Source organism: Solanum verrucosum, unplaced genomic scaffold (genome assembly GCF_900185275.1).
Source record: "Solanum verrucosum unplaced genomic scaffold, falcon-dt-bn FXZP01000261.1, whole genome shotgun sequence".
NCBI lineage: Eukaryota > Viridiplantae > Streptophyta > Magnoliopsida > Solanales > Solanaceae > Solanum > Solanum verrucosum.
This window is the reverse complement of record NW_026019969.1, coordinates 4902589-4922625: the sequence shown is the minus strand read 5'-3', so window position 1 is coordinate 4922625 and position 20037 is coordinate 4902589. Positions and strand designations below refer to the sequence as shown.

Here is a 20037-nt window from a genome sequence, read left to right as displayed (position 1 = left end):
AGTGACCGATTAGATAGTTAGTTAATTATGAAATACCATTAGTAGCTTTAATTCTTTTTCTGTTAAGTCTGTTAGGTTGTTACAAAAGCATGATGTATATAAGTAGAAGTTCTTCATTTTCATTTTCAGTTGTAACTGAATAATAAGATTCCAGAAAGTTCCAATTCTCTCTCTGAAATTCAAGAAAAAGGCTATACAAAATATATCTTATGGAACCTCAAAAGACTAAACAAATAAATGTTGAAATTTGAAGAGGTACTAAATTAAAGAGTTGGTAACCAAATAGCTTACAATAACTACTGCAAATAAAATTATACCCCCGATTCAATGTAGCTGAAACTATTCAATTACAAAGGACATTTTTAAGGATAGAATGACCATTTAAATTTCACATTATATTTTTGTATAAATGAATTTGATCTAAAATGCAGTATAATTAATTGTTACTCCTTAAATTCTACCTATTTTAATTAGAGTTAGGAAGAGATAATTCTTGTAATTGGTTAATAAAAAGCACTTATTACTAATGATAATATTTAATAGAACGTATGTTTATATTTTTGTTCAGAATATTGTGTTAGCAGAGTTTTAGGGAAAGGGTAAAATAGTCAATTTAATATAATTAATAGGATATTTAATTTGATGTGGGGATAAAATAGTGATTCAACTTTGTACTTTGGAGCTTTCCAATAAATAAATAAATAATATAACATAATATAATATGAATATGAATATGATATGATATACATTATTGAATAAATCACTTTTGCAACTTTTAAAATTCTCCATAATTTGGTCATCATGACTAAATAAAATTAATGATTGATGCGTATTCCTTCATTTAATATTAAGAAAATATCATAAACCCAAAAAATAATTATAGGAAAAATTCTAGAAATTTTATTAATGGTATCATTGTAGTATCTCAACTTTATAGGGTTATTTTGGTATTTCAACTTCTAACTTTTTTTGTTCCCACTTATAGTAATATATATATATATATATATATATATATATATATATATATATATATATATATATATATATATATATAATATGATATGATGATGATTATCAGTTAAAAAGATACATTGAGTTATGAGATTAACTATCATCAACACCGACAATGGATAAGAAAATTACACCGTTCGCTTTAGATTGTGTTTTCTCTTCTTAGTTCATTCAATCAAGTATCAACAATACAAAAATTAATAAAAAATAAACTTTAATCCATATACCGTCATATGTATTCCAATTTAAATAATACTCAAAATCTATAGTATCAAAAATATTTGCTTTAAAAAAAGAAAAGAAAAAGAGAAATCGAAAAATCATTAATCTTTACATGTGAAAATATAATAAGTAAATTAAAATAAATAAATAAATATTTCTAAAAGTGAACTAAAGGTGTAATTTTCTTATATGGTTAATCTTTTGAGTTATGCTATTTTAATTGATAAATCAAATTAAAAAAAAATATTATTTCCTACTGATTTATTAATTAAAATATGTTTTATTAGAAATAAAATGTGTTTAAGAAGATATATTTATTAACTGTATAAATATTTCTGAACCAAACTACATTATGGATAGAGATATTTTTAAACCAGTCGTGTTTAAGGATTGAAATAAAGAAACAAAAGAATACTAATATTATGTTCCTATAATACAAATAACCCGAAACTCAAAAACCTATATTAGGTCGAACCGAAGTGAATTAGTTTGAAAAAAAAATTAGCGCTTCAACAAGATTTCTTCTTCTTCTTCCTCAATCGTGGTTACCCCATGTAAGCGAATCTTTGAAACTCTACTACACTGCTTTGTATGTATGTATATATTTACAATTAGCATTCTAGGGTTTGTGGGTATCTTGCTATTTTCTTATTTTGTTACAAATCGTATAGTTATTCATTCATGGCTCGACAATCAGTTCTTTTGTTTATAGATTTGTTCCGCTTATACGCGTAATTTTAACTTGTTTCTTGTTTTTGGGTTGGGTGTTTTTAATCTGAATTGTTTATACACGTAGGTTTATTTGATTAGGATTCAAAGTTTATTCTGTGATGTTCTGTAAAGTTTGATTATACAGTTGGGTTATGTGGGGTTACCGAATTTTTGTTTCTTGTTGCAGTTTTAGGGGATTCTTGAAGTTCAACTATGATTTACACGGCAATAGACACATTCTATCTAGCAGAGGAGCAGCTTGTAGACTCTCCTTCTAGGAAAGATGGAATTGATGATGTTACAGAAACAGCACTTCGAATCTACGGTTGTGATCTCATTCAAGAATGTGGAATTTTGCTCAGATTGTATCCTTTTTTTTATGTGAGTTAATATGAAGGTATATGAATCATAACAACTGGGTTGATTTTTGCTGTTACTTTCCTGATATAAAGTTCACTGCATTTGGCTTTGGGTGTCTCCTTAACACGATAATTTTCAGACCTCAAGCTGTAATGGCCACTGGTCAGGTGTTATTTCATCGCTTTTACTGCAAGAAATCATTTGCCCGTTTTAACGTGAAGGTTTCTTTCTTTTCCCCTCTGTCCCAACTCCTACTTCCTTCAAAAGTTTTTGTGTGTTACTCGTTCCTGATGCGGGGTTGTTTTGTCTTAACTTGCAGAGGGTTGCTGCTAGTTGTGTTTGGCTTGCATCAAAACTTGAAGAAAGCCCGAGAAAAGCAAGGCAAGTGCTTGTTGTTTTCCACAGAATGGAATGTAGGAGAGAAAACTTACCTATAGAACATCTGGATACATCTTCGAAGGTTAGATATCTCATTTACCTGAGAAAATAGTTTATTTCTATCTACATGTTAGTTTGCAATAATATTTCCAGTATGGTAAGATCAATGTTTTGATACAATTGCAAGTCACCAGACCTCATTAGAGGCTGATAATGTCGCTGCAAGCCTCCTGTTATTAATTCATAAGTAAAATCATCTATCTGCAGCTTCCCTTTTTACCCTGGTTTTTTTAAGGGGCTATTCCTTCCGATGCATTTGTGCCCACCAAGTTTGCATTTCTTACATTCATTGGTGTTTGGGTTTTTTATTTATTGTAACAACATCAAGTTGATACATTCCATTGGTGTTTTCTCCAATATTTTTGGTCTCTTTTGCAGAAATATGTTGATTTGAAAGCAGACCTAATCAGAACAGAGAGGCATCTTTTGAAAGAGATGGGTTTCATCTGCCATGTCGAGCATCCTCATAAATTTATATCAAACTACCTTGCAACTCTTGAATCACCCGCAGAATTGAGACAAGAAGCTTGGAATCTTGCAAATGACAGGTGAGTATTGTTTAGGTGTTGTTATGTTTTCATTCTCAAAAAAAAATTGTTTAGGTGTTGTTATGTTTATCTGAATATGTTTTTTCATGTTGGTGTTGACAACAGAAAGTATTTCTTGAATTGCTACTAGTTATATTAGCACTTGATCACCGTCATGTATTATGTAGACATTTAACGCCTCAGTAGTTTAAAATTGTTGAAGCTATATTTGTGTTTTGGCCATCACACTTGAGCTGTACCATCTTCTTTTTTTTTTGGCAGCAGAAACTCTGATATTAGCTTGAAAATTGGTTAAATTTTTTAGTTCATACATTAGGTGTGGCATGATGAATATATAACAGTTATCAAGATCTATATCTGTCCTTTAAAAAATGAAATAGTCATGTAACTGATGTCAAAAAAAGATGTTCGAGTTTTAAGGAATCTACTCAAATTAAATGACTAGAAGTTTGACAAGCTTTTTCGTGGTTGTTTTTCTTTTGTTATGTCTTTCTCTTATCCATTCCGAATTTCTATGTTGTGAGGAATCCCATCTTACACTTCATTTTTCCAAATAAAGGAAATATATCCATCTCTTTCGTTTTATTATGCCATTGCTGGTTTTAAATTAAACCAGGTGATGCCTACATCCTTTTCCTTGTATTATTAACATATAGTTGAAGTATGTAAATAAGATGGTATCCGCTATACAGTAAGTACCTCTTTGGTGACATAGAGATATATTGTATATACCAAATCAACAAGAAAAATCAGAAACCCTCCATCATCATTATCTAAAATGTCCAAGCTAATCCTCGGCCCATGGTATCACTTTTGTTTTTTCAAACCTTTAATGGGATGTAGTGGGAAGTTACTTCTTTCATCAAGGTATCCTTTTTTTTTTTTTGGAATGTAAATTTTTTCTTCTAATTGATGTAATGGTACTCTTGGATGAAACTTTAACTAACAGGGCAGTAGTGATCAATAATTAATTGTCGATTGCCTAGAAATTTGTAATGTTTCTGAACCATAAAACCCTTTGGGTGCTTTTATTTGTGAGCAGTTTGCGCACAACACTCTGTGTAAGATTCAAGAGTGAGGTTGTGGCCTGTGGAGTTGTATATGCTGCAGCCCGTAGATTTCAAGTGCCCCTCCCAGAGAATCCTCCTTGGTGGAAAGCATTTGATGCAGACAAGGCTGGTATAGATGAAGTTTGCAGAGTTCTCGCTCATCTTTACAGTCTTCCAAAAGCAAAATACATTCCTGTATGCAAGGAAGGAGGTTCCTTTGCTACATCAAACAGATCAAGGGACTCACCATCGCTTCCTGTATCTAAGGTAAAAAGCACTTACCTGTCTTTCAATTTGATATCCATCTGCCATAGAACATGCCCAATTCGATATTAACCCCTTTCCTCCTTTTTTTCTTTGTAGGAAGGTTTGTTGGATGCTCCACCAGTGAATGAAGATACTGAGGAAGTCGCTAAGGAGGCAGTAACAAAAGCTGTCCTTGATAAGTTGAAGGACTCAAAGAAGAGTGATGAGGACTCGAAAAACATGCCTTCAGAAGGGGAGTCAAAAGAAGAGCCAGGAAGAACAGACCATAGAATAGATGCTGGTGGAGAAAAGAATAAGGAAAGAGAGAGGGACAGGGGCAGAGACAGGGAGAGAGAGAGGGATAAGGAAAGACTAAAGTCTCGTGAACGTGATAGGGGAAGGGAATCTGACAGGGAAAGGGAGAGGGACGACTTTGAAAGGGAGAGAGAAAAATCCAAGGAAAGGAGTCATCGTTCAAGAGACAAAGGTAAGTTCTGGTTGACTTGCGATTGTCTAATTTCCAGACTTCTTGACATTCATGTAGGTTCGTGAATGTTTAATGTCCAGTTTCTTCTATGTCTAATTGGCTAGTTTTTCTGCTTTGTCTTACTCAAGCTGATCTAAATATTGCAGGTCACTCAGAGAAACCAAAACATCACTCTTCTCGAGGTAAACAATATTATACTTTGTCTGATCTTTAGTCCTGACTCCTGATGAACTGTATTTGACAACTTTCTGTGTATGCAGATCGTGATTACCAGTCTTATTCATCCCGGGAGAAGGATCGTCGTAGACACCATTAACTTGGAACAGCCTGGCAAAGTGTACTCTCAACCACTTCAAGTTGTTAACTTGCTCCATTAAAGCTTTCTTTAAGTTTTACTTCACGATTTTCAGTAATCTGCATATGGAGGATTTATTTAATTGGAGGAAATGGTATATTATCCTCCACCTGTTGAAATTGGACCCATCATTCTCCTGCTTAAGCCACCTAAAAATATGTTTCTGGCTTAATGTTTCAGCCTTGCAGGTTGCCATGCCAAATTTGTTTGTCGTTTTTTCTGGAGCATAGCTGCAGTTCTTTGCATATAGCTGGAGTGCCTTCTTGGTGAAACTGTATCCCACACCTTTATATACAACTAAGGTCTCTTGTAATAGAAAAATTGGTTTTTAACTATTTTCGTTTAGTTCCCTTGAACAATTGACATAACCTTTGTTGTTCAAATAGCTTGTGTCTTAAAGCAGGATTTTTAACTTTCTGCACCACAGTTACATAAAACTGAAATTTCAGCTTGTCCAAGAAGGAAAGGAAAAATAGAGAGTAAACAACATAGCTATCATTTATATGTAGTTTGGTGCTCAGTGACATGAAATATTGCTATCTAATATTGATATCAGATTAATGTTTTCTTCTGAACAATTTACCAGTCAAATGGATTTTCTAAGATTACGAAATTCTTCCATTAACTTGAAAATTTCATCATGAGACTTGATTGATATAATCATAGAGGTCACAAAGACGCTGGCAAAATGTGTTCCAAGTTGTGTTCTTGGTCTCTTCCAACCCTTCTTTTTAAAAAACTTACAACTGTCTCACAATTCTCGGCTTCACAGTGCAGACCAAGAGACACTTAAGTTCTTTGGTTTCTAATCTTTAATTCCAAGATCGTTATCATTCCTGTGATTGAAATTAACAACATGCCCAGTGAAATCCCACGAGAGGGTGGTGTTATGTAGTCAATGAACCTATATGATATCATCCTTCAATTTCACCCAAGTGACGAAGTCATTCAGCCAACGTTTCTAGACCATGGTGAGTTGGTGACACCATCAGTTAGTTCTGGTGAAAAACACCCGTCACTGGAGTAAAGCAGAAGACAGAATCTATCATGTCTACAAAAACTTTATTTTTTTTCTCTTATATATAATTAGTCATTACAAGAACGTGGGTACTATCCTACCATATTTAGTACTTTGTTGGGTGTATAAACCTATTACAAAAGGGGGAAGGGCACCATAATATACAACTTCCAAAAACTACAGAATCATGTGTGCTAGAGCATCTGCTACCTTGTTGCCCTCCCTGTAGCTATGTTCGATTCCGTCACACACTAACTAGTGCATCACTTAACAGAGAACACGGTACTGCAGCAGGATCAAGCTCCCAGCAGCCTCTCAAAACCCCTCCTTTTTCTCCAGTCAGCTGAAATGCAGGGATCTGATGAGAGAACCTCCAAAACTCATCTTTTTGTATTTCTAAAATAACAGAATTAGATGTTTGCTTTTTAAAGACCGACTTAAAACCATTCACACGAACCAGGGACGAAACTTTTATCCAGTCTTTTGAATACTCGATGACCTCCACTATCTCGTACTCAAACTTGTCTGGATCCAAACCTGATTTTTTCAAGCTCTTGTACAGTGCCCAAATCTCTCCTTCTCTTGGATAGATTTCAAACCTGTTCTTAACAGAGATTGCTTTCACCACATGGGAGAATGAGCTAGGATCACAGGCTTGATGTTTTTCATTCTGGACTTTGAACATTCCACAAACTGACTGAGCAGCATTTTTAGGCCCTGCACATGATTCAAGGAGGACTACGTGCAATTTGAATGGGGCAGGAACTATCTTCTTAACCAGAGCGTAAGTATTTGGCAATGTACTATTTTGACCATAAATAGCCCATACCTGATGTACTTGAAACTTCCCCGTAGATCTGTCCATCTCAAAATCACAAAAAAATTCTTCAAAACCTTTATCATCTGAAAAAGTTGATACTTTGGTGGAGCTTCCAACGGAGTTGCTGAGACCAAATCTCTTCGCGCGTGAATGCAACTCTCTATCAGCTTGACATGACAAATGAATTGGCATGCGGGGACTTGAGTGACGGCTTTTTTTAACACAATTATCATCAAAGTCAGTAGAAGGACCGTCATTGGCAGAACAAGAGCTCATCTGAGTTCGCTTTTTCTCAGAGATGTTCATTTTTTTAGGAGGTATTTGAACCTTAGAAGACTCTCCATCAGTAGCATGGATGTCATCCCCAGACTTCAGAGATGTTGTTGCTTTCCTTGATTTATCTCTAGCTCCAAGTGGAACTGCAGGTAGATCATTTTCTACAGGTTCAGAATTAGCAGCCCTGCTGTCTTCCATAACTTTTCCAGGGTACCAAATATCATCAGGATTGAGGGGTAAAGAAGCAGGATCAAGTTCAAAGGATCCCGCAGGTACACCCTCTCGTTCAGTTCCAGTCATTTTAAAAGACGGAATTTGATGAGAGAACTTGTAAAGTTCATTTGGCTTTACAAAGAATGTACCAACTTCAGTCGGCCTCATTCGCTGGAAAAGGCTAACAAATCTGGAAACTTTATCTAAATAACCAACTAGGACACCAACATCCACAGCATAATCAGAAAGTATCTCCACGATTTCATACTTGTACTTCCTATGATTATCTGGTTCAGAGCTCCAACTAATATCCCAATCTTTGAAAAGGGCCCACATTTCTCCTTTCCTTGGATATACAATGTACAGACCTCTCTTGCCCATTCCGCACTGCAGTTGATGAGAAAATGTAAGTCGATCAGAAGTGAATTCAGTACTTCCACGTCTAAATTTCCCACAGCCAACAGGCAACTCTGCCGCGACCCAAGCTCTGCCCCTTTGATCTTCTGGATAAGCATCAAGCCAACTGAACATCACCTTAAATTCAGGACTGTATACCTTCCTAATGTGGGCATAGAATCTTGGCATACCATCAGCCGTATCATAACAAGCCCAGATCTGATCAATTGCAAAGCAATTTTGTGCTTTAAGCTTGTCAAAAACACTAAATTCAGGGTCAGGATAATCATACACCTCTGGAAGATTACTCTCAGGAACAGATTCTGATTCTGAATCAGAATCTGAATCTGAATCAACAGTAAGTTCAACTTTTTCCACACCACCTGATGACCTAGAAGCCTGTTCATTAGCTGTCCAAACCTTGGAATTGTTGTTTTGCAGACCCCCTTCAGGGAGGCCTGCTCCATTTTGATTTAATTTTTCAATGAAATTACTGCATGACCTGGTTACACCAGCATGCTTTTGATTATCACCGCCAACTGCTTCTTTCTGCTGAGCTTTACCATCTCTAGCTGACTGGTGAGCCCATGCTTTCTTCAGAGGGCTTGCCAAACCATTTTCATCATTGCGTACAGGATTAGAATCTGATTCTGAATCAGAAACAACGGGTTTAATTTTTTTCGCGCCAACTGATGGGAGTCTAGAATCAGGCTCCATCTCCAAACTTGATACATAAACATGTGCAAAATCATCATTAAATTGTAAGAGAGTATTGACATCTTCTTGGTCGCTCAGCTGTATCAATTGGGACCTATCAAACTTCACAGTAAAATGCAAGATCTTATCCGAAGGATCAATGCTTAGTCGGTCAAAAACTGCATTCACAAAATCATTATACTTTATGCCTGTTTTTGCAATAACCTGACGGGTAATACCTCCTACATACGAAGTGGATCCATCTGGAAGCACCTTATTCTTCTTACCCCAATGACAGAAACAAAACAGTGTTTTATCTTCAGTTCCCATCATGAACTAGTGACATATTCAAAGTCCTCAAAATCTTTTTTTCTTCTGAGAAGAGTAACAATCTCGAAAACTAAAAACCTGATCAAGAAAAACAATAAGTCTAAAGGGAGTTACTTATCAAGGCTGAATGCACTAAAATAATAATCCATAAGAAAGGCACAAAGTTATGATCATTAACCAAGCATCCCCAAATACAAGATTAAAAACATTTTTTTCCATTTAAAGTAAATATTTCTCAACCTTCATGATCTTGGAACATAGCCAAATAAAGATAGGAATCTAAAACCAGCCAATCAACAAAAAATTTGGCTGTAGGAAGAAAAACATTATCTAAATGTAAGTCAGCAAAACAAAAAAAGTAATCCATCTATACATTTTATCTCAAGCAGAATAATCCCTGTCATATCATCATAAAACAGAAAATTAAACATATGACAGCCTTATAAGATAACAGATTTTCGAAGATGTTTGGATTGGCTTTTTAAAAATAGCTTATAAGCTGGAAATACCCAACTTTTAGCTTTTAGCTTATTTTTGTACCTTTTTATCTATTCCAAACACACAAAATTAAAATAAAAAAGTGCTTAAAAGCTCGAAACACTTAAAATAAGTTAATCCAAACATCCTCTTCATCTAATATAATAGGGTGTCAAGACAGAATCCTCAATAAATCATAAAGTTTCAAACTTAAACCAAGAATCAGAAATTTTCAAAATGGGTTCAGAGAAATCTCTATGCAAAAATCCTCATGAACCTACTAGATACTACTATTAAATATTTTTGCAGTAAAACTTGAAATTAGCAAATAAGGAAAGCATACCAAGTTAAGGTAATCCCAAGAAAGCAAAAGTTTCAAACTTCAATTAATCACAAAATTCCAAAATGAGCTCAAAGAACAAGTCATCACATGACAAATTTCATGGTTAGATTAGCTATTTTAGTTTGTTAAGCATGAAATTAGCAAATAAGATAATCATACTAAACCATAAAATTTCATTCAAATGCACAAAAGATCAAAACAGAAACCCACAGGAAAGCAAAAAGTTTCAAACTTGAAGCAAGAATCACAATCTTTCTAATTAAAGCTCAAACAACTTATTCCAAACATCTCATTATGGTGCCCCTTGTTTCACTACAAGTTTACATACTCTGTCAGTAGGTTAAAAAGGGTTACCTTGAAGCTGCAGATAGTTAAATTTTGACCTAAGGAAGTGGAATAGTTCCTACCATGCTTTTTTGAGACTAAAACAGTGGATTTTAGGGAGAGAAGATCCATGATTAGTAAGAGAGAGAGTGAGAGAGAGTAGAGGAATGGACACGTACTATATAAAATTTAGTCCTTTTTTTTTTTGGTAATAAGAATATAAGATTTAGTAAAGTTGACCGTTTTATCCTTTCAAGCTTTGTCAAACGAAATTGTGTCCAATTGCATTGACTAACCAGTAACCACCCGTTTTTTCGTTTGATAGTGTGTGTAAGACGTCTCCGGACTCCAATCCAACGCCAAAATTTTATTTGATGTAAAATTTGATGTTTTGAAGCTTCAATTTAATATCAAATTTTACACTATTTTGGTGTGTGAATAGTGTTACACTATCACATCAATTCACTTTATTAAATATTTTAATATTATTTAATTATATAAAACTTTTAATTAAATATTATATAAATTGTATGTTTTAATTTAATTTCTTGTATATTTAATTATTTTTTATGTAATGTTTTTATAATATTAATTTTAGATATAAAAGCTAGCTTTTTTTATAAATTAATTTTTCTATATATGACTTATTTTTTTGAAAAAAATTATGGTAATTCTACTATAATGTATAATGTCTAATATTTGCTAGCAATTTATATTATTTAAAAAATTATGGTATAAAATAATTTTATATTAAACGACTATAAAAGAAAATAATATGAATAATATATGGTGAATGTTTTAGAAAGAATTTGTTTTTATGAAATAAGAAATAATAATATAATAATGAAGAGAGAAAAAAATATTCCATTTTGGTGTAACATTTGGTGCAGTGAGTTGAAGTTGATTTACATTAAAATAGTGATGACATCGAATTTGATGTAAAATTTGGTGTTTGGGTTGGAGATGCCCTAAGAAGACCGAATGTGCAAGAATAATACAGAATATTGTGTATTAGTAATGTTAATGGCATTAGTTTTGCTTGCATTAATTATGATGAAAATTTGCTTATACAATATTTAGTTTGATATATTAAAAATAATATGCGTTGTATAATTTTTTTATATATTTGTTTATAAAAATACCCTCTACAAATATGATGGAAAGGATGTGGAAAAAGTTTTGAGAGACAATTGTGTTTTTAACCATGATAATGAATGCATTGAAACTCATTATATTACTAATGCATAGAAATCCATGATACACACCTCAATACACAATAAAGTATATTAGTAATGCAAGCATTAATTATACACTGACTTAAAAAATTATATCAAACAAGATACTAATAATACACAAAACTAATGCATACATTATTTTCTCTAATACACTCTACCAAACGACCCCGGCCGGCTTGAAAACTCAAATGAGAATTGAATTTGAATACAACAGCATGTAATTATACAGTTTGATCTGCTTATTTGGCCAAATAATTACTTAATTAGTAAGTATAATTGAGAGGAGATAATTACACTCTCTAATCTTCAATGATATAATTATAAGGTTACTTTTAAATTTCTTTCTTTTAGTTTTTATTTTCGTAAGGATAAATTGAATTGCCTTTTAGTTAAAGTTTAGTCAGGAACCTAAAAATAAAACATAGCTTCATTAACATGGAGAAAACACCTTTCACTGCATCAAAGCAGAAGACAGAGAATCTGTATGTCTACAGATAAGAGTCTTAACAAAAACTTGGGGACTATCCGGGTACATCCTCTCGTTCAGTTCCAGACATTTTGGAGGGAATTCGATGAGAGAACTTGTAAAGTTCTTTTGGCTTTACAAAGAATGCACCAACTACAGTCTGCCTTGTTCGCTGAAATATGCTAATAAATCCAGTCACTTTTTCCAAGTAACCAACTTGGATTCCAGCATCCCCAACAAAATCAGAAAGAACCTCCACAATTTCATACTTGTACTTCCTATAACTCTTAGGATCGGAGCTCCAACGAATATCCCAATCCTTGAAAAGGGCCCATGTTTCCCCTTTTCTGGGATATACAATGTACAGACCTCTCTTGTCCTTTTCACACTGCATTTGATGAGAAAATATAAGTCGATCAGAAGTATATTTGGAGCTCCCACGTCTAAATTTCCCACAGCTAACAGGCAAGTCTGCCCTGACCCATGCGCGCTCCCTTTCATCTTCTGGATGAGCCTCAAGCCATCTCAGCTTTATCTTAAATTCAGGACTAGATACCTTTCTAATGCGGGCATAGAATCTTGGCATGAAATCAGCATCATGGCAAGCCCAGATCTGGTCAACTGCAAAGTAAATTTCTGATTTATGCTTGCCAAAATCACGGAATTCAGGATCAGGATAATCATATACCTTGGGAGGATTATTATCAGGAATTGTACTTGGTCTTGAATCAGAATTAACAATGAGTTCAACTTTTAACTTTTTTTGCGCAGCCTGATGTCGGTAAAGAAGCCTGTTTGTTAACTGTCTTAATCTTGGAATTGTTGTTTTGCACATTCCCTTCAGGAAGGCCCACTCCATTTTGATTTAATATTTCCATCAATTTACTGCATGACCTAGTTACACCGGCATGCTTTTGATTATCACCACCAACAGTTTCATTCTGCTGAGGTTTACCGTCTCCAGCTTTGGCTGACTGATTAGCCGTTGCTTTCTTCAAAGGCTTACTATCTCCAGCTGACTGGAACCGTGCCTTCTTCAGGGGGCTTGCCAATTCATTCTCATCATCACCTGCCGGAGTTGTATCTGCTTCTGAATCAGAATAGCCAACAAGTACAACTTTTTCCGCATGACCTGATGGCAGTCTAGAATTAGGTTCCTCCTCCAAACTTGATACATAAACATGAGCAAAACCATCATTAAATTGTAACAGGGTATCAACGCCTTTTTGGTCCCTCAGCCGTACTAAGTCGGACCTATCAAACTTCACTGTAAAATGCAAGATCCTACCTGAAGGATCAATGCCTAATCGGTCAAAAACTGCATTCACAAAATCATTGTACTTTATGCCTGTCTTTACAATAACCTGATCAGTAATACCTCCCCCATACGAAATGGATCCATCTGGTAGCACCTTATTCTTCCTGCCCCAGTGGCAGAAACAAAGCAGTGTTTTATCTTCAGCTCCTATCATGAAGTAGTGTAAGTGACCACAGAGGTTCAAACAGTAACAATCTTCGAAAAAATTCTTCCTTTTTCCCTGAGAAGAGGAACAATCTTGAAATTAAAAACCTAATCAAGAAAAAAAGATAAATTTATAGTTGAATGTACTAAAGTAATTATACAAATAAGAAGCATCTCAAGAAAAGCATTTTTTTTCTTTAAAATAAAAACATCTCAAGCTTCATGATCTTGGATTATAACTAAATTCTAAATAGAGGATAGAAATAAAAAACCAGACAGTCAATAAATTTTTTGGCTGTAGGACAAGGTGGAGCTAGAGTAACCCAATAGCCTTGCTTGTTGAATACTTACGAATTATCACTCCCTCCATGCCAATATATGTGCAATCTTTCTTTTTTAGTCTGTTCCAAAAAGAATTACACATTTTTATATTTAGTAACAATTTAACTTTAAACTCCTCATTATATTCTTAAATTTATAACCACACATATATTATGACTTAGTTTAGACCACAAGTTTCAACATTATTCCTTTCAATCTTAAACTACATGCCCAGTCAAACACCTTCACATAGATTAGGACGGAGGAATTAATTTAAAACCCACTAACTTAAAAGAGCTAGAATCTCGAACTCATGAGCTTCAAATCCTAGACTCTGTCTCTGCGGTAGGAAGAAAAAAACATCATCTATACATGACCATGCCGGTAATCTCTAGTAGAATAGTCTCTGATACCCGTCAATCGTCATGTCATCATAAAAACATAAAACTGAACAGACCATACAAGACATAGGATTTCACCAAATGAAATAAGATGTCAAGGAAACAAAAAGTATCAAACTCTACACATGAATAAGAAAATTTCAAATATGGATTCAAAGAGAACTCTACAGAATCTTCTGTGAATATTAGATATTTTGCTATGAAACATGAAATTAGCAAAGACGGAAAGCATACTTTAGCAATAGATTACCGCCAAATGCGAAAGGATCAAAACAGAAACCCCAGTAAAGCAAAAAGTTTGAAACTTGAAGCAAGGATCAAAAATATTTCTAAATAAAGTTGAACCAATTTCTTTCCACAAAAATATGCAGGAGAAAAAGAGCACCAAGCTTCACCATTTCCACTTTCTAATTTACTACTCCAGAGACATCTTAATAGACTAGTAAACACCTGCATGATGCCTTTGTTCCTCTGTAAGTCTACATACTCATATTATACACTATAAAATATTGTGAATAGTGAATAGAGAAAAGGGAAAAAAAGTTACCTTGCAAGTTGCAAGTTGGAACTGCAGGTGGTTGAACTTAAACCAAATGGGGTTTCTCTACTAAAACCCCAAAGGTTGCAGTGATGAATTTCTCAGCTAGGGCTTCACCATTTACTGGGATAATGGAAATTCTCTCCCAATTTAAATGCTGAAACTTTTTCTTTTACATAAAACTATGACAAGAGTTGAATAGTTTGTGTAGTTTTACTATGACTTCTCATTGGCGGTCAGAAAAAGTAGAACCTCTTTAATAATGTATAAATTGATTTTGAAATTTTATCGATATAACAACAACAAGAATGATACATTTTCTTTTACTACTATATTTAGTATTTTAAAAATATGGAATGTTATGACTTATAACTTTAATATAATTTTAAATTATGAAATTTGGCTTATATAATAAAGGCATGCAGAACTTTAATTTCCTGTCATAAGTTGAGACAAAATCTTGTTCAAGCTATCCATAATTACCTATTCAATGATCTGTGTAAAATATTCTTTCACTGTTCCTCGTTTGCCATTTTCATAAAGGATATAGTTGACAATTCGAAATTGCACAGTATCCCTTTCCTGCAATGGATCCAGTGGAAAAAGGATTCCTAAATTTATATTGTCCGTTATTTCATATGTGCTGACAGGTCTGGGAGAGCGTATTGAAGTTAAACTCTTCCCTAATATATAAGTTAGTGAAGATAGATAAATGCAAAAGTTAAGAATAGGTATTAAACTCTGATTAGCATAGTAACATGGTCAAATTTTGCAAATTAGAGTAGCCACCATCACCCCTACTAGCACAAAAGTATGACGTTAAGGCAATCTGGATATACAACAAAATACATAGCAACAATGATAGTGTACTTAACATATTACTACTACAAGTTCTTCATTTAGGCTGCTGCAGACTCACTCAATGTACGACAGAACAACACTACTACATAGGATTTACATAGTCACATCACCAGACACATCGATAAGTAACATGTGTCTCAATGATCTCATTGCTGTATGTGACCTTCACAACTTGCCCCTTCTCCAATCCATAGTACCGAGCAATTGCATCCTTCTGAGACATCCGCGGTAGCTGGAAAATATCAATACAAGAACAATACTCAGAAAAAGTTAGATAAATGAAACTGTATTGATAATTTTCGAAGAAAGAGAGGTCAATTGAAGTGCACATATAGACATATGAACTACGAATTTCTGCTGAGATCATTAGAGAGAATGCACAGCAACAATACCATTAGTCTGCATAAGATGAAGGCAGAAATATGTCTCTACACCTAAGGGCGTAGATATTAATGTCTGATAAGTAGTGTGTGAGAGACAGGGCAAGTTCTACCTCCCATTCATTAAAAAGGCAGCAGTCTATACTCTATAAGTACCTAAACTAAAAGCTTTAGAACAGCATTTGAGTCATTTCACCTTCACAGTAAAGGGAGCAAAAATGACAAACTTTTCTTAACTGTGAAGCCTAGATGGCAGCAAGTACTAAAGCTTGATTCTAAGACAGTCGAGTTAACCAGATAAAAATTGATCAATCGTTTTTTCTGATGAGTTTACTCTAAAAGACTTGCTGCTGTACAGATAGACTAAGGAGATGCACAGTTGTACAGATATACAGACATGTTTCAGCAAATTCAAAGGATGTTAAAGGCAAACCTGCTTCTCTTCCAAGTTGTACTTCTTCAATAGCTGCTCCTTCTCTGTGTTGGTCAACAACTCATGCTTTGGCTTTAAAACATGTTTTGTGATGTTGACAAGTAAGTCTGTAATCTGAAAGAGTTAACAAATAGGAGCCAGAAACTTAGCATATTGCTGAGACATAATGTTTATCGTGTGCAAATGGAAAATTCTTTCGCCAAATACCACCAAACCTTCATCAAATGGAAAAAATGGAGCTTGGGACTTGTCTTGGCAAAAGATTAATTAAGGGGAGCCAATAACCAAGTAAATGTAGCTCCTTTTAAGCCAGACTTGGGAAGAATATTTCAGTTTTTTTCCTTATTTCACAGGTAACAGTAGAAAGATCTGGAAGTTCGTAGAAAACCAGAAACGCTTTATGTGTTGTATGTTTTATTCGTTAAAGAGAAACTTTTGAATGATCGAGCAACTAAAAGAGACTTCAAATAGGGAAAGCCATTATTGAACATACACCTATTTGTACAGTCTTAGGTAAATGTCAATAATGATAAATCCTTATTCATTCTGAAGATCTAACTCATTAGCCAAGCATATCTAAATTCTAAAGCAAATGCAGAACACGTATTAATAATAGCCTAATTAGTACCATGTTTATTCCTCGCAATAGAACTGTTCACACCAAAAACACCAACAAGAACACATACTTTACCTGGAAAATTTCAGTTTTGAATGGGGAGTCCTCCACAACCTTCATAGCTGGATTAGTCATTGGATTTTCAATGATTAATATCAGCCGACTCAAGGATTCTTTGTTCATTATTTGAGATAAAATACTGCGGATGACATTCATTTTCACCGAATTTGGCCCACAGAAGATGACCAAAACCTGCGACAAGTTCAAATATGCAAGACATTAGTAAATCTATGAAGCACGTGAATGTAATGTTGATAGTCCGTCTTCATCAGAGACCATCTTCCAATATGCTGAGGATTCTAACCAGTTAATGCAACAACTTTCTTGGCTTCTTAATTTTGTTTTATTGAACTCAGCTGAGCCTCCAATTTCCATAGGAAGACTTATGGAGCATAGAACACATTTCCATCAGACATAACAGGATTGATGCACTTCTAACATAATCAACAAGAAATTTGAAGATATATGAACCCCAAAAATAGAAATTCGGATATGGAGCTAAGAGATGATTTTTTTTTTTGATAAGGTAAATAATTTTCTTATTAACAACAACATACCCAATGGAATCCCACAAAGTGAGGTCTTGAGAGGGTAGAGTGTACGCAGACCTGAGGTTGTTTCCGAAAGTGGGGTCTTGGGAGGGTAGATGGTACGCAGACCTGAGGTTGTTTCCGAAAGTGGGGTCTTGGGAGGGTAGAGTGTACTCAAGTGAAGCAAGTCAAAGAAAAACAAACAGCGAAGAAAAACATGACAACTAATAGGAATGAGTATGGAGCAAGGAACCGTAATATCAACAACAAGGTGAGATCACCTAAACATGATAAACAAGATACCAAACGCCAAAGACTACATGAATAGGCTAATACTATGACAGATACGGTGCTCTAGACTACCACCACGCCACAGACTACATGAATAGGATACTTCTACGGCAACACTCGACTATTTACTAATCTTCTACACTTATCTGCAACTTCTACACCCTCCTATCTAAGGTCATGTCCTCAATAAGCTGAAGATGCATCATATCTTGTCTATTCACCTCTCCCCAATACTTCTACGGCCTACGTCTACCTCTCCTTATCCCCACTATATCCAAACTCTCACGCCTTCTCACTGGGGCATAGGCACATCTCCTCTTTACATGCTCAAATCATATAAGTCTCTCTTCCCTCATCTTGTCCACCACGGAGGCCACTCCCACTTTGTCCCGGATATCCTCATTACTAATCTTATGGCTCTTAGTATGTCCACACATCCATCTCTCATCATCATCATTTCTATTTGCATCTTCTCAACATAGGAGTTCTTGATGGGCCAACAACACAGCCTTGTACAACAAAGCCGGTCTAACCACCACTCTCTATAGAACATACCTTTAAATTGTGATGGTAACTTCTTATCGCACAATACTCCGGATACAAGGCTATCCACACTACACCAATATGATGTGTGACATCACCTAAGATACTTGAATCTTTTTTGCTCATTCCCCAAATTTCACTCACTAACAAAAGGAAAGAACTCAGAGTTCCTTAATACTTTCTTTAACGAGGTAAAAGATTGAAACTTTAGAGAAATTATCACTACAAGAAGCTAAAAACAGGTGATTCAAGAAAGGAAAGAGGGGTAACTAGCCTTATTGGTAAGGTCAGTTCTGTGCATGGCGGAGATTCTGAGGCGCTCAACATCAGGTCTTTGACCATATTTCTCTCTGAATTCTTGAAGGGTGGTGTCGATTTCAGAATTGGGTATTGCAAAACCACGATCTTTCAGCATTTCGAGCATAGTTTTGCGTGCAAGAAAGTACCTGTGACTCTCAACAGTACCATCATCGACAAAGCTGGCTAAACAAGGACTAACATTGACAACATCGACCTCCATTGCTGACCCATTAACATCCATTTCTGCTCTTCTTGTTTAATTTTTTGTTGGAATTGACAGCAAGTAGGTGCCAGGGTTTTTCGGGTTTTGCTACGTACGACTGTGGGAAAGGAAGTTTTGCGTGTCTATTTTAGCATAAAGCTCAAATGAAGATGGTTATAATCCCCCAATCTTTTAAAATGAATCTGCCTATTATTGACTTACATATGATTAAGAAACAATAAATCATAAAGATAATTTGGTAAAATATAAGTCTTCTAAATAATAATAAAAATGAATAGTATTTAATAATTAGGATAACATAGACACAAAATGATAAATTATTTATTGATTTTGTAAATAAAAATTGTATAGTTAGACATCTCAAAATAGTGTAGTTATGTAGACAAGTAAAAATGAACAGAGTCAATAATAAGAGAGTTAATTTTGTGTGAATAATCGAAGGGGCATTTGATTTATGTTTTTAAAGTATGTGTCATGTCTCTAGGGCGTCAAAAATGAGTCCAAAGTCCAAACATAAGCAATCCGTCCAAAATTTTATGAGTTATACTCAAGATAATTTGAATTGAGTTTAATCTCAATCCTTTCAAATTTTAACAAACTTCAAAAGAATTTTCAATTGAGCCCCATTAAATCTTCAATTGTAACCCGTTTTAAGACTCTTTATTTGCATTGAAGTAATGTATGTTCCTATATTAAAGATATAAATTATTATATATTTTATATCTTCTAGAATTTATCTATTCATTTATAACTTTTTAAAAAAAAATTTGAGTTGAAATACAAATTGTGGATCATGACCCAATCTGTTTTTAGCCCAAAGTAAAATTTAGGCGGATCATAATCCAACCGATTTCTATTTCAGCCCATTTTAATATCTACAATTTCAACATAACCTGCTCATTTGACACCCCTACATGCCCCAACAATTTCACTTAATATAGACTAAAAAGAGTATATTTACTTTAGTGAGGGTACGATGTTTGTGATTTTCAAAAATAATTACTAGTATTAAACATAAAATGAGAAAAAATAAATAATTTTGTCATAAATTTTGTTG

The 20037-nt window shown here is 34.4% G+C and overlaps 4 protein-coding genes across 9 annotated transcripts in view; 2 read left to right on the top strand and 2 right to left on the bottom strand.

The window, feature by feature from the left end:
- The window catches only part of LOC125816242 (vesicle-associated protein 1-1-like), a 150596-nt gene that overhangs the window by 45395 nt on the left and 85164 nt on the right, over positions 1–20037 (top strand). The gene's annotated exons all lie outside the window — the stretch shown is intronic.
- Positions 1658–5810, top strand: LOC125816239 (cyclin-L1-1-like). Of its 2 annotated transcripts, none has more exons than XM_049495822.1 (9): positions 1658–1787; positions 2132–2309; positions 2444–2525; positions 2624–2764; positions 3121–3290; positions 4333–4606; positions 4703–5072; positions 5219–5254; positions 5333–5810. In XM_049495822.1, the coding sequence occupies exons 2-9, from the start codon at positions 2158–2160 to the stop codon at positions 5386–5388; spliced, it is 1281 nt and encodes a 426-aa protein (XP_049351779.1). In that variant the 5' UTR covers positions 1658–1787; positions 2132–2157; the 3' UTR covers positions 5389–5810. The 2 variants fall into 2 exon arrangements, with proteins under 2 accessions (XP_049351779.1, XP_049351778.1); XM_049495821.1 differs by having other exon boundaries at positions 1736–1787; positions 5177–5254.
- LOC125816236 (uncharacterized) overlaps positions 6689–20037 on the bottom strand; it is a 44492-nt gene continuing 31143 nt past the window's right edge. For 3 of the 5 annotated variants that reach the window (XM_049495814.1, XM_049495815.1, XM_049495818.1), the window contains exon 2: positions 6689–9085. In XM_049495814.1, coding sequence (XP_049351771.1) covers positions 6690–8867 — 2178 coding nt within the window. In that variant the 5' untranslated portion in view covers positions 8868–9085 and the 3' untranslated portion in view covers position 6689. The remainder of the gene's footprint in view (positions 9086–20037) is intronic. The other 2 variants (XM_049495816.1, XM_049495817.1) reach the window with 1 other exon arrangement.
- LOC125816246 (DNA-directed RNA polymerase V subunit 5A-like) lies at positions 15489–19082 on the bottom strand. The gene is made up of 4 exons (XM_049495830.1): positions 18732–19082; positions 17109–17285; positions 16418–16531; positions 15489–15836 (listed from the first exon to the last, which is right to left on the bottom strand). Exons 1-4 carry the CDS (start codon positions 18996–18998, stop codon positions 15711–15713), a joined length of 684 nt encoding a protein of 227 aa, XP_049351787.1. The 5' UTR covers positions 18999–19082; the 3' UTR covers positions 15489–15710.